Source organism: Marmota flaviventris, chromosome 1 (genome assembly GCF_047511675.1).
Source record: "Marmota flaviventris isolate mMarFla1 chromosome 1, mMarFla1.hap1, whole genome shotgun sequence".
Classification (NCBI taxonomy): domain Eukaryota; kingdom Metazoa; phylum Chordata; class Mammalia; order Rodentia; family Sciuridae; genus Marmota; species Marmota flaviventris.
In genome coordinates, this window is record NC_092498.1 from 40,793,171 (window position 1) to 40,808,714 (window position 15,544).

The following is a 15,544-nucleotide window of genomic DNA, read 5'->3' on the forward strand; positions in this document are numbered from 1 at the left end:
TACTGCTACATCAATGTTCATAGCAGCACAATTCACAATAGCTAGACTGTGGAACCAACTTAGATGCATCTTCAATAGATGAATGGATTAAAAAAATGTGGCATTTATACACAATGGAGTATTACTCAGCACTAAAAAATGACAAAATCATGGAATTTGCAGGGAAATGGATGGCATTAGAGCAGATTATGCTAAGTGAAGCTAGCCAATCCCTAAAAAACAAATGCCAAATGTCTTCTTTGATATAAGGAGAGCAACTAAAAACAGAGCAGGGAGGAAGAGCATGAGAAAAAGATTAAGGAGAGGTGGGAGGGAAAGGGAGAGAGAAGGGAAACTGCATGGAAATGGAAGGAGACCCTCATTGTTATACAAAATTACATATAAGAGGATGTGAGGAGAAAGAGAAAAAAAACAAGGGAGAGAAATGAATTACAGTAGATGGGGTAAAGAGAGAAGATGGGAGGGGAGGGGGAGGGGGGATAGTAGAGGATAGGAAAGGCAACAGAACACAACAGACACTAGTATGGCAGTATGTAAATACGTGGATGTGTAACCGATGTGATTCTGCAATCTGTATACGGGGTAAAAATGGGAGTTCATAACCCACTTGAATCAAATGTATGAAATATGATATGTCAAGAGCTTTGTAATGTTTTGAACAACCAATAAAAAAAAACTTTTAAAATATTTCTAGATTTTATATACATTCATGTGTATATATAGGTATATATAGCTTTTACCAAAACAAGATGATGTACAATATTCTGTGAACTTTTTCATATATGGTAAGTCTATTAATTCTAGATTATCCATAAAGACTAACTGGCATTCCCTTATTCTTGGAATTTACATTGTGTATAATTTGCCATTTTCGTAAACAAAACTACAAATATCAAGTTCTCTTATTGTTAATGAGGCTAAATCCCTTTGATCATTCAGGTTTTGGTGAAGTGTTAAAACTTTTGCCCACTCTTTCTATAGGGCTGATCCTTTTCTCATTGATTTAGTAAGCTCTGTTGTGTTCTCAATATTTTTGATATAAAAGTCTTTGTGGGTTGCATTGCAAATATTTTCCCCCTGTGTGATTCTTTAACATAGTTTTAGGCTTAGCATAAGTTCTTAATTGCAATGTACCATTCTATTTCTTTCAAAAAAATGCCCATAGTCCAATGGAATTGAATTTTATGATAATGATCCAATTTCAATTTTTTTTCTCTGTGAACACCCCATTGCTTAAGCACCAATTACTGAAAATATCAGACACTCCACATTACTCTACAATGCCATCTTTGTTATAAACCAAGTATTCACAGATCTGTCTTTGGACTCTTCTGTTCTATTGGTCTATTTATCTACCTTTCAAGTATTGACTTTGGCCTTTATTTCACCCCTTTATTCCTGGGACTCCAAACACAGATGAAATCTTATTACTGTATCCTTTTTGAGTCTCACCCTTTTCTCCTGTTTAGTATTTTCCAAAAATTTTTCCTCTTCCATGCTCCTTCTTGCATAGCTTCTTCTGAACTATATATTCCAGTTCACTAATGTTCACTTCAGCTTTGTCTAATATACTACTTGCACATTCATTTTAGGTAATTTTATTTTCTGATTCTAAAATTTCTATTTAGTTCTTTTTCAAATCTGTCTTGTTACTTTTTATTATTTCCAACCATTACTTACTATCTTTGCTTTTATTTTTTCAACATAGTAATAAGTATATGTTTCTTTCTGTTTGATAATTCCAGTATCTTAAGACCTTTTTTTGCTGTTTGTGGGTTCTGTTGTTCTTACTGTCGTGTGTATGTGTATATACCTTTTTATAAGATGAATACTATATGTAAAAAAGTTATATAATTCATTTTAGGCCTAAGATAAGGATACCTTCTCTTAGAGAGTATGTTGTTTGTTTTGTCTAGAGAGCTGAGGACATTATCAATCTACATATCTTAATACAAGTTTGACACTTAATCCTAGCTGGGCTACTAACAAGACACAAGAAAGGCTAGGTGCTGAGGATGTGGCTCAGTGGCAGAGTGCTTACCTTGCATGCACATGCCCTTGGTAGAAAACAAACAAACAAACAAAAATGTAAAGTTCAGATGAAAATTCATGGGAGGACTGTAATACATATGACTACACCATTTTCGTCCAATGTGTCTGTTTAAAATGGAAAGTAGTTTACTAGAGATCCCACTTTGGGGGACCCTGGACTTTGCATTTTGCTTCAGGAAGCTCACCTTTGAAAACTCTTTATTCTATACTAACAAATGTCCATAGGACACAGCTTGAGTCTACTATCCCAGAAAGTATGGTAATTGTGGAATTTTATGGCATTTCTTTATAAAAGTTTCATGTTTCTTTTAAAACTCATTCCTAGGCATTCTATGTTTCTGCTTTTCTTATTAATGGAATCATTTCCATTATATTTTCTAATTAATAAGTGACCTCCAGGCTATTAATGTGTATTTATTTACAAGTTTTCATTTGCCTGTTTAATGGTATTAAAAATGTACTTCCAGTATAAATATGCTATTTATGTCTTTTTATATATCAGTTATGCTTTATGTGTTTTTTTTTCTTATATAACTCATGGTATAAGTTCAAAAGATATTTACATAGTTTCTATACTGGTTGGATTAATGATCCAATATCAGCAAAATGACATAATTTACAACTTTAAAGAAGCAACAGAATTCTGACAAACATTAGTAGAGTATTGTAAGTTGGTTTATCAGTTAACTTTTAGGTTTCATAGGTAATCACCTGCAAATATTTATAATTTCAATACTTTACTGCAATTTCTATAATTTCCATTGTATATGTTGTTCCACTAAAATAGAAAAGGCTTATCAATTAACATATTCATCTAAAAGGGGTACTTTTCAAATAGACATTTACATAAAAGAATTACAATAACATGAACAATATTATAATAACTTTATTATTTCTTCTTTTATCTTCACACACCTAGGACTTTTCTAATCAAGATAGTATAAGAAATTAAATAAATGACTCTTATAATTTTATAGCAAGGGTCACAAATTCAAATAAATGCCTTCAGAGGCCAAACAAATGTGTGCTACAACTGAGAGTAGCTAAGTAGTTGCAAGTAATCTAAAGGAAGGTACATAGCCATCTAAAGGCACACACTTAAAAAAAATGCAATATGCCAAACAAAATTATTCTACTCAAAAATTTTATAGCTATGTTTATTTACTCATTTATTTTGCTCTACAGACGTAATTATAGGACATTTTAAAATACAATTAAAAGAAAATAACATCCTCTTTTTTAAAATCACCACACATTATCTCTAAAATTAGGATAATTATTAAGATTTAAGAGTTAGTCAATCAAGATTTAAGAGTGTGTAAAATAACCTTTCTGTATATAGTAAGAATTATTAGGAAATTTCATGAAATAAATTAAAAAACATATATTAAAGAAAATTCACAAATATTAAAGAACTTATTATTCTTTTACAATGGTGAACTAAATTTTGAAACGTACATGAGGAATAAAGAACATTGTACTGCAGGGGATCATAATATGCCTTCTTAAAATATGTCTTTTTGGCATAGTGATTATTTTGAACTGAATACAACTTAAAAGAAAATATCTCTAGCCTTGCCTTATTTCCCTAAAAGCAGGAATAACTTTATAAAAGCGAAGATGTCCCTCCTCCCCATCTATCAGGAAGGACAAGGTTGATAATGAAAACAACTTCAGACTCAGAAGAGATGGCACCAAAGGAACATAGATAACACTTACCCCTTCACAAAAATTTATTACCTCTAGAGCCTCAAAGTCCTTTTCCTTTGTCTTGACAATTCTCTACTGTTTATTATCAGTCTTTATTGAAGTCTGATAGGTAAACCTGACTTCAAAGTAATCTCTTTAAGAATTATTTATGCCCTAGGTATCTTCCATGTACACATGAGGTATACATGTTAATATACTTCTGTTTTTCTCTTGTTAATCTGTCTTTTCTAAGAGGGCACCATCCCAGCTAAAAACTACAAAGAGATAAAATTATTTTTCCTCCCCTATAGTACTTCCAAAAACTATTCATTTTTTTAAGTGAAACCATTTTCTTAGTTAAGACTTTATCAATTTGCTATCCATCAATTTTTCCTTATTTCCTTCAGAAAATGGAAGTTTCCATTCTTGAAAAAGGCCTAAAAATAGTTATTTGAAACTTGGTCTTTTATTTATCCAAATATGTCAAATGTTGAGAATGGCCTCTCTTAAATATTCATGTGTATAGAATACCAATGATTACACTGACTTCTGCATAAAGCTATTAATACTAATAGTTTATTGTGGAATTAAAGATATATTGCTTTTACCATTAGGAAAAAAAGCATTAAATAGTATGATTTAGCAGTGCACTAAGTAAAAAATAAAGTTCAAGTGCAAGTCATTTGTGGATAACAAGTGGAATTTTTAACTTAAAATTTCAAAACTAATGGATCCTGATCTTATGTAATATGTACATGTTGGTTATACAAAACTGATGGTGATATTCAACACACAGGACAAAATAATACTCCTGTCCAATGCTTTGAATATATTCCTGCCAAAAGATTAATCCCTAAATTAACAGGAGATGAGGCCTAATGGTAGATGTATGGGTCATGAGGGCTCTGCCATTACAAATGGATTCATATTCAATGGTTTAAATGGCTTGAGGCTATGAGATGGACTTCTTATACCTCATGTCTTCCTTTTTTTTTTCCCCTTCCATGGGATGATGTACAATCTAGAAGGTCCTTAACAGATATTGATTGTCACCTTGATTTTGAACCTCCCAGCCTCCAGAACTGTGAAAAATTTCAATTCTTTTTAAATTATCCATTCTGGGGTTTTGTTACAGCAACACAGAATAGACTAAGATATGCTGTTCCACACTGTTCTGGCAAAAAATGATAAAACAAAATTTTAGTTTCAAGGTAAAAGTGTTCCTTTTCTCATCTAAACCAAAATGGCTCAAGATTTTAGGAAGAGAAAGGAAACAAAAGAAAAATTATGAAAAATGAACACTTTTAATTTCACAGAAGATTTGAAAACTCCCTGCTCCTAAGAGAAGAAATATGATTGATCCCTCCATCTTGCTGGAAATGAAACTGTGGTGCATATGTGGATTTCATCCCTTTCTTGGATGTGAGGCTGACATAAAGACAGTTGTCATACCCAGCAATTGTCACTCCTTCCCCATAGAGAAGCCAACTGTGATTACTGTTTTTCTCATTTGGGTCAAAAGGACTTGTACCAAAAAAAAGATGCATCAAACCCCCATGGAATCTGCAAATGACAATGGCTGGCAAGGAAAGGCATATAAAAATCTCATGTGAGAGGTTTCAGAGAAAGTTTCTAAATGTAAGAAAGTGCCATAGGGCATGTTTTCTTAAATATCTGGATACTTTCTTCCTCTTACCCTTCTGTGAATTATCAATTATCATAAAAGCCTAAAGCTGAGTAGCAAAACTGGCATCAAATGCTACGGGGTATGGTGTCTTTCTAATTGACTTATTTAAGGAAAAAAAGAGCTTAAAAGAGGAAAAGCAAATAACACATTCAATGAACATAATACAAATTGTAGGAAACAACAGCTGTAATGTTGCATTTTAAAGTTGGAATGAGATTATGAACAAAACACAACAGAAGTTAATGGTAAAATTCCAGCTTTTTAATGTAAATGACTTGGAATGATGCTAGTGACTCATTCTGACAATATTAAACTTGGTAAAATAACAAAAAAACAAAGCTAGCTATATAGACTTCTTAGCTAGACATCAAAAGATTTATAAAAGAAATAACAGATAATCTGGACTATCTGACCTCTACTTTTATCAATCCTGGCCATGGTTAACAAACTGACCTACTGAAAAGGCTTCTTTAATTTCTCATCTATTCCTGCCACATTAGGTCTTCCCTCCCCAATCAGTGGAACAGTTTTTCCAGTGAAAATCTATTGAAGAATATGTTAACAGAACAGTGAGAAAAAACAGTTTATTACTCTGATATTCATCTTTCAGAAATGTGACAAATGGGTTTAGGTGAATTATATTATTAATCAATATCATTTAGAAAGTTAAGCAAAAATAGTTCAATTTAAAAATCCATTTAAATCCATTCAAGATACCTCTTTATAATTTACTTGAATCAACACTGATGTTATCCCCAAAACAGTCTTCTCCTAACAAACCTCTTACTTCATAATAAAAGTTTCTGATTCTTTCATTATTCAACAGGACTGGACAATTTAGAAGGTCCTTAACAGATATTGAAAACATTTCCAAATCATTTATCTGATAAAAGGATTGTACCCAGAATAAAAAATAAATAAATAAAAACTCTTGTAACTCCAAATTACCCAATTTAAAATCAGGACTGGGAACTTGCGTAAATCTAGTGGATGCTTCCCAAATTATGTTTCACACAGAGGTTACACTTGATCCTAGCCAAAAGTCCAAAAAGAATTCACACACAGAGGTTAAAAAGTTGGTGCATGTGTGAGAAGGTGGGTAATAAGATTAATGAGGGGTGGAGGGAAGGATTTCATGGTCAAGTAAATTTGGAAATGATTCTTTTTCTGTATTTCTCTGAACATTTTTTCTCTGAGTACACTCATTAACATGTCACCAAACATGAGTAGAGTTTGAAAAATCTTTCCACAATAGATTATTAAATTAAGTTAAAAAAAATCTAATTGCCTGCAAGGCACAATGCCGACAAGGCAGCAATAAGCACAAAACAACTAATTAGGAAATGTAGACATAATGCTGGTATGCTCACCTAAGTGTGTTGAAGAGCTAAATTAATAGTCACTCAACAGGTGTGCTGCTGACAGGTTTTTGCATAACCTTGAAGATCTTTAAAAATGCAGAATCTCAGCCTCCTTCCCCAAATTACTAAATTCCAATTGTGGAAACTATAACAAGTTCCCCCACATAATTCACATGCATAAGAGAAGCACTAATCAACAACAAAAGTTGTCATACTTTTTCTGGAAAAGGCCAGTTAATATTTTAAATTTCATAGGCAATGGGGTCTTTTTTGAAACTACACAACTATGTCACTTATCCAAATGATAAGAATCACTTATTAGAGAGAGAATCTGTTCCTACATCTAAGACAGGGTTTCAAATATACATGAAGAAAAAAAAAAAAAAAAAAGACAAATGAAAGAGGACATAGACAACTCAGCAATTAAAAGAGTTTTTTTTTAATAACTTCCTCTTGGTACTGATAGAATTAGACAGAAAATTAGCAAGGATATAGATTCATGAACACCACTACCAATCAACACTACCAAAGATATAGATACATGATCAAGCTGATATTTATAGCACACTCTGCCCAACAACATAGCACCCATTCTTCTCAAGTGAAGATGGAATAAAACATATGCAAACTAAGTTCTCCAACCATATGGAAATTAGAAATCAGCAATATGAAGAAATGTGGGAAATCCACAAATATTTGGCTATCTCACAATAAAATTATAAATAACTCATGAGTCAAAGAAGAAAATCCAAAGGAAATTAGAAAATATCTTATGAGACAGCACAGTATTAGTAAATGTAACAAAATAGCTCAAAAGTAAAATCTTACATTTTTATCTAATTGATTTTGGATAAAGATGCTAAGGCAATTCAAGAGGGGAAAAGTTCATCTTTTCAAGAAACAATCCACATTTTAAAAAATGGATCATATACCCAAATATAAAAGCTAAAACAATAGAAGAAAATAGTTCTGGAAGAAAATACAGAAGAAAAATCTTTGTGACCTATGGTTGGGCAAAGATTTCTTAGATATTAAAAGCATAATCTATAAAAGAGTTGATAAATTTGACTTTATAAGGTTAAAAATGTTTACTCTTCAAAAAGCATCATTAAGACAAATACATAAGCCACAGGAAGAAAACATTTCCAAATCATTTATCTGATAAAAGGATTGTACCCAGAATATATTAAAAAATTCTTGTAACTCCAAATTACCCAATTTAAAAATGATCAAAAGATTTGAAAACTACTTCAATAACCAAGTTAAGTAAATGGCTAATACACAATTAAAAGATGTTCATCAGTTATTAAGACACGTATAAATAAAAACCACAATGAGGTAACCCTCCACACCTAATTTGAGGGACTTTCTAAAATCAATTTTAAGAGTAAAAATGGAAGGTAAGAATCTGAAAATTGATTCTCTTAAAATTATATTTGCTGCCATACTTCTTAGAAAGCTTTTATGTACTTCCAATGGTACACATGTTTGAAAACCACTGGTATGAAGGAGGAGGAAGAGGAGAAGGAGGGGAGGGGGATGAGGAGGGAGAAGAAGAATCTGGTGACCAAGAAAGTATTTGGCTAATAGGATTTAATGACCTGGAAAAGCATTCTCCATGAATGAAGCTGACCTGAAAAGAAAAAGTAGTTAAGGCTAGGAAGGAGAAGGCAAATTCTTCCTTTGGTTTTTCTGATATCATCATAATTCTGACAGTCTTTAGCCCTGGCAAATAGAGCAAAGTGAGGAAGATATCCTCAGGCAACATCCATAATGTTTTCATCATTTGGATGACTCCCATGTAGGTGTCCTGCTGTAACCCATACTGACTAGAAAACACTATGCCCAGGCAAGTGTCCATATCTCCCTTTAACACTCATATCTAGAAATCAAGCTGCAGGAAGAAACTGGTCCAAAGCAAAGAACTGCACCTAGCAGAAGTGACCTTTCTTTATGCTCCACACCCCAGCCTGAAGTAGTCAAATTATAGCATTTGTCACACATAATGATAAATATTTGTTTACCTGCCAGTCCCTTCCCCCTCCCATTACAGACTGTTCCTTCTTTGAGGACACAGACATCTTGAGATCTTCAACACCTATCATAGTACATGGCATATAGTGCAGAGTCAATAAACTCACAGAAAAGACTGGGTTGGTTAATACTGTAGATATAATGTCCAACTGCACAATTTAAATGTCTACAAGGACCTTTGTAAAACATTTTGGAGGCAACAAATATATTGTAAAACACATTTTTCTTCCTTAAGGGAAGTCTCTAATCTATAATTAAGAACCTCATATGGTGTTATATATCTAATCCCCTTTTATATAAAATCTTCATAGAAATGGCTATACATAAAAGAAATATGCTGTCGTGAGACCAAAGGATTAGACAGAAGGTAGGTAACTGATTCTGTAGTAACTCTGGATATGCTCTGTCTGGCTTTCAGTTTCTATAGGTAAAATGAAAAAAAAAAAAAAAAAAAAAAAAACTCCTCAAATGCTAGTTTTCTAGAGTTCTTTAATTATGAGTGTTTCCACAATGATAAATCATGATGTAGGCAGCATATCACATACTGAATATTCCTAACATTTTGTTACCTCATCACTAGAGATCAAACTAAATTATCCTGTCAAAATGCATTCAGTGATTCAATTCCATGAACAAAATTAAATAAGCACAAAATAAAAATCTCCTTTTGAAATCAGAAATTTGACCTGATTGATTTCAACTGTTGAACCTTGCATTTTATCACATATCATAGACATTGGACATAATTAAAACACATAAACTTACCTGCCAGGAAACTGCTCCCAAAATCGCTGTTGCAAGAAGACTGAAAAAAACTAACTGCTCTGAAATTAAGCAAAAATGACGCATCCCTTTGGATGCCATGATTCTATCAAGACTATTGTTATCTGTCCTGTGGGTAAAATATACTTTATGGCAGTCATTTAATTTGGTATGGAATCCCCAGAGAGTTAAGAGAAAAATAATATGGCAAATCATCCAGAAAATTCCAAAAATGGAAAAGCCTGGTATTACAAAATACCAGAGATGGGTGTCTCTAAGTTTAAATGCTGAAAGAATGAAAAATGTCAGCTCAATCATTCCAGTGAAAACAACTGAAAGTCTTCTGCAAATTCTTCCCCGGTACAAAAAGGGTTTCCACCTTTCAGTTACTGAAAGTCCACTAAAATAAATGTCGAGGAAAGGATCAGTTATCAGACAAATAAAAAAACATGCAAAAGCAATTGGATTTTGGGGAGTTTCCAATGAGGAAAAAAATAACAATACTGCAAAAATAACTAAGTTTGGAATAGCTAGGAAAGACTTCATTCTCAGGTCTGTAATCAGCATGGCCAAAGCTACAACAAGTAAAATGACACTCAGAGACTTCTCTACCAACATAGTTGTGCTGGCAATGGCAAATCCAACAAGTTCCAGAAATTCTACTGTGGTTAGCAAGGTGGGTCGATGACGGACATAACCAGAAATTCTCTCCACCAAAGCACATAATATCCTTAATACTATGGAAGTTAGAAGCAAATATTTGGTTGATTCTTCTTTCACATCATTTTTAAAGGATGAATTATCAAGAAAACATAGAAGACCAAGCAAGAACCCAAACCAAAGATTGGAGAGACTTAAACTTGCTGCTTCCATTGAAAAATAATAGTAGAGTATGCTGGCAATTCCAAGAACAAAAAGACCAAGAATAAAAATTACCAAAATTAAGGAATTTGCTGTTTTTTCCCATCTTACATAAAGACCTAAACATATAGCAACTAGTAAGTTGATTCTGGCTAAATAGCCAAGATATCTCACTGAGGAATGCATGTTCACTTCTCTATTTACTTCTTCCAGTCTTGTCATTGCTAAATAAAGACAATGACTAAAGCAGTAACGCAGTGATTTACACATGTAATCTGACAATTTAGGCTTTTTTCCCACGTTACAAAAATTAGTTTCTTGTATTTCATCCAACAAATCCAAGGTATCCGCAACTCCTATTTCAACATTTTCTCAGGTAGAGGTTTTGTTTGTGGTGATCTAAAAAGAAAAAAAATTCAAAGTTAATTTTATATAATATTTTATGCCATCTTCCTTATACAATAAATAAGCACTTACAAGTATAAAATAAAGGATTTCTGAAATCCAGTTTAAAACCTGATTTGCATAAATCTTAATTAATAACAGTTTCTGGCTTAAACACTCTGCAATTTATCCAAAGGAAAGGGCTTGCTTCATACTTATTTTGCTAAAAATGCATGATTAAATCACCATCAATGGAGTCTCCTTCCAGAAATGGTGAAAAATTCACCTAATCCATTCTTTTAGCTTAGATTGTGGCACACAGCTTTTCACAATAACTAGCTAGTCAACTCTTAAATGGAATGAAGGACTTCATCATTACCTCTAATTTGAAAAGCACCAGCATACAGTAATAGCAACCATTACTACCTACCTAAAATCCCCTGCCTTTCTGCAAGGCAGCTCTAAAATACTATAAAATCTTACTTCTTATATTGTTTAATAAACTTAGTAGAAATAAATTTTAACTGTATTAAGTTATTCGGTCCCTAAAGGTGAGACATAATTATCCCTGTAGTTTTACCTCTACTAAACTACCTTGGTTATTCCAAATCTAAATACTACCTCTTTAGCAAATCAATTCCTGAATTCCCTAGTCAAAACTAAAAAACTGAAATGACGACCAATAGCCATTAAAAAATAAAGAACTATTTCAATTTTACTTCCAAAAAAATAAGTTATAGGGCTGGGGATATTGCTCAGTTGGTAGAGTGCTTGTCTGGCATGAACAAGGCCATAGGTTCAATCTCTAGCACCACCACCAAAAAAAAAGGTTACTACATCTATTATTTGCTGGAGGATCCAGAAAGTTACTTCAAACTTAAGTGATCCCACAAGTTGCACCTAAAATATTATAGGAGTAAAAAATAATGATAATGTAAACATCTACTAGATAATTCCATCAAAATTTTCTAGTATACTGCTTCAGAAGAACTAATCTACTTTAATGGATTAGAGTCACACAATATTCAAGATTTCAGATATTTAAAAATAACTGAGTATGTTGCTCAGTGGTAGATTATTTGCTTAGCATGTACAAGGAGACCCTGGGTTCCATCTCCAATGCTGGAAAAAGGGGGCTGGGCAACCAGCTTGTGATCAGCTTATTTATACTTTCTTAATAGCAATACACTAAAGACCCAGTGGAAACATAAAATAACATGGAATTAACCCTTAAATAACCATTTGGCTGGAGAAGAAGGTTAGTGAAATAACCTTAGGGTCTCTGGGAGGTTCTAAGTATTATTATCAATTCTACTTCTATATGTTTAACAAGCATATTTTATATATATATATATATATATATATATATAGTTGTTGACTGACCTTTATTTAATTTATTTATATGTGATGCTGAGAATCGAACCCAGTGCCTCACACATGCCAGGCAAGTGCGCTACTACTGAGCCACATCCTCAGCCCCAAAAAGCATATTTTTAAAAATGAAATATACTTGATAGATTAAGTATTTCAACTGCTTCTCTTCTATAATATTTTCATTCACTTGTTACTTAAGATAAAACTTTAAAAATGTCTTCCTTTGTATATTTCACTTTATCTTAAGTAGGAAAAACTGATAAAATCTGGGTTTCACTGAGATTTTTTTTTTTTTTTTTTAAAAAGAAAATATTACTCTTAGCTGTTAGGCAATCATTCAACAAAAGGCTGATGGTACAGTCTGGGGTCAGACTACTGAACACTGCTGGAGGGAAAAAAAAATCATATTATGCTTAAAGGCACCTTTCTTTCTCTTAAATCTGATATCCACTTTCTACCACATTTTCACCAACTGACTGCCTCCTACAGTCATCAAAAGGGAATTCACTTGAGTTTCCAATACCACAAACCCATTTCTGGATACAAGGAAAGAAGAGTGTACCATCCCTATTTAGGCTAAACTTTCATCCATACTGTTTCTCTTCCCTTTTGCCTCTTGCAAAATGTCACTTTCTCCTTTCTCCAAATTCTTACTTGGCTCTTATCCATTAGCACTTAAACATCAGTATATTTTTTTTAACAAACTAAGGAAAAAAGAATAACAAACAACAAAATAAAAGCAATCCTTGTTCACCTTGTTCTTTCCTACCAAGTTCAATCTTTCCTCCTCTTGACAGCCAATATTTGATTGCTTCATTTCACACCCACTCACTTTTCAAAACACTAAACAGTGGTTCACACTAGGAAACCACTCTGCCAAGTTCTGAAACTTGTAAATTCCTAAATGAATACTTTTCACTCAGCATCCTGAACATTCTTTACAAAAATGTTAACATTGTTGCACTCTGTCATCTTCTAAAACCTTCCCCCACCTCCTCTGCTTACAAAGACCAAGTCTCTATAGGTTTTCTTCATAACCTACTTGTCTTCCTTGAAAGTTCTTTATTCTCAGCCCATCCCCTGGATACTCAATCCCAAGCCTAGGCTTTTCTCTCACTACATACCTTCTTTGGGCAATTTCAATTATTTCCATGCCTTCAATTATATATATCATGGAATATATGCAATCAAATTCTTACGGAACAAAACAATATGGTAGGTATTTATTTTTAAATGGCTAATTTATAATGTCTTCCCCCATTCTTACCTTCTTCAAAATACAATAGTGAGAATTAGTAAAACAAAAAAGCATGACAATCCTTTTCAGTTAGTCTGCCATCAATAATGATTCAATAGAAAAATTACTGTGGGGCAGGTAAGAATGTACCACAAGAAAGTCAATAAGTATATGGCAAAAGTTAACTAACCACTTCTAGAGTCTAAATATTTATAAAATTCTGGGCTGGGGATATAACTTAGTGGTGAGGCACATGCTTTGTATGCACAAGGCCCAGGATAACATCCCAAGCAAAACAAAGGGAAATAAATATATATATATATATACACTCTCTCTCTCACACACACACACACACAGAGACATACACTACTTTAATGCTCCTCTCCTTTCCCACCATTTAATCCTCACGTGTCTATTCTTCTTTTTAAACATCTCTTAAATATTTCTTCTCATTCTCCAGTTCAACACCCCAATTTTGGCCATCATAATCTCATGCTTGAATGTCTCCCCTTATCCACTCTTGCCCTTCTGTAAGAAGTGTGTTTTCAAAACCAAAATTTATCAACTCACTCTGCTATGGAAAACTCTCCAATTACTTCCTATGACCCTTAGCAAAAAAAAAAAAAAAAAAAAAAAAAAAAACCTGAAACTCCTTACAATGTCTTATAAGGTACTCCATATTGGACCTGAATAAATTCACTCTCATGTCTCATCTGTTACCACTTTTCCTCTCACACTCTGTATTCCAGGCATAGTGACATTTCATTTCTGAATACCATATTTCCTCTTCTGACACATTCCTTTCTTTCCTTCTAGCCCCACCTGGTTTAGTACTACTCCTTGAATCTCAGTTTTAATAATTTTCTTAGGAAGAGCACCCCTGTTCCCATTATATGATCCATATACTTCCTTTATAGTAGAAAATTCATCTTCACTTCCTTAATGTCTGTATTCCCCACTATATCACATGGTTTCTGAGGATTCTTCTTCAATAATGCATGCCCAGTGTATAGCATAAAACCTGGCACCCAGTAAGTACCCAACTACTTGTTGAAAAAAAAAAAAAAAAAAAAAAAAAAAAAAAAAAAAAAATATATATATATATATATATATATATATATATATATATATATATATATATATATATATAAACTAATTCAGAAACAACTACTTTTAAAAATAATGGTAATGAGTTATTGAACACTTAGTAATGCACAAAGAAAACAACTTGTATAATATTCCACAGCTACTAAGTAGTAGAGCTAAGGAAGATTCCACGAATTTTTGGTTTGTTTTTCTTTTGGTCTTATTCCAGGCTTCGTTTAATTCACCCAATTTCCTCCAAACCGGTTCTGTCTCCGTGACCTACATGCAGGGGATGGCTTCAAGACACTATCATCTGCATACTCTCTCGCTAGGAATCTATTTTTGATCCATCTAAGGGAAGTGTCAAAAGCTGAAAGAACCACAAAGTAGCCACCGTCGGGAATTTCGGTCCTTCGGTTCAACGAATGTACCATAGGAAACCTCGAAGATTAAATCCCCCGTAATGGGCAACAGCAGCGATTTCTCAACCATTCGGCCTCCTTCTAACGAGAAGCGGGGCGGTCACACCAGGACCCTGGCTGTTCATCTACCCCTTTACTTCCGGAGAAGGCGACCACAACGTGGCGTCCAGTTGAGGGGGGACCGCTGGGGGAATAAAGAGAAAGGGCCCCACACCCTCACCCGCCACTGTCAACGACTCCAGGGTCTGGTATCCCTTCCTGCGCCCCAGGAGGCCTCCTGGGCGGAGCTTAAAATCTGGACCACACGGAGCCCTGGGCGGTGTCTGTGTCCCGGCCCCGCCGCCCCGCCGCGCACCCCGTGGCCCCCCTACCTGGCTCGACGACCGCCAATGCTCTCTCGACCTGCGCAGGCCTACAAAGCAAAAGGAGGGAGGAGGCCTTTGGGGCAGAACCTAGGACAAGGAACGGGGAAGTGCCACGCCTAAGGGAACAAGGGCCAGAGGTCTCACACACTAGTACAAGCCAGTCTCAGTAGAAACTTTCTCCGTTACCGGCCCGGGAGCGGCCGCCATATTTCCGCCTCCGAGTCCGCCAC

At 34.1% G+C, this 15,544-nt stretch overlaps 1 protein-coding gene across 3 annotated transcripts in view; it reads right to left on the reverse strand.

Annotated features, from left to right (window-relative positions):
- Nucleotides 1-15,544, reverse strand: part of Tmem168 (transmembrane protein 168) — a 28,375-nt gene extending 12,831 nt beyond the window's left edge. The window contains exons 1-2 of one of the 3 annotated variants that reach the window (XM_027926478.2): nt 15,321-15,544; nt 9,589-10,845 (exon numbers count right to left, since the gene is read on the reverse strand). In XM_027926478.2, the coding sequence (XP_027782279.1) occupies nt 9,589-10,716 (1,128 nt within the window). In that variant the 5' untranslated portion in view covers nt 10,717-10,845; nt 15,321-15,544. Of the gene's footprint in view, nt 1-9,588; nt 10,846-14,810; nt 14,934-15,169; nt 15,227-15,320 lie in introns of those variants that run through there. The other 2 variants (XM_071612682.1, XM_071612689.1) reach the window with 2 other exon arrangements.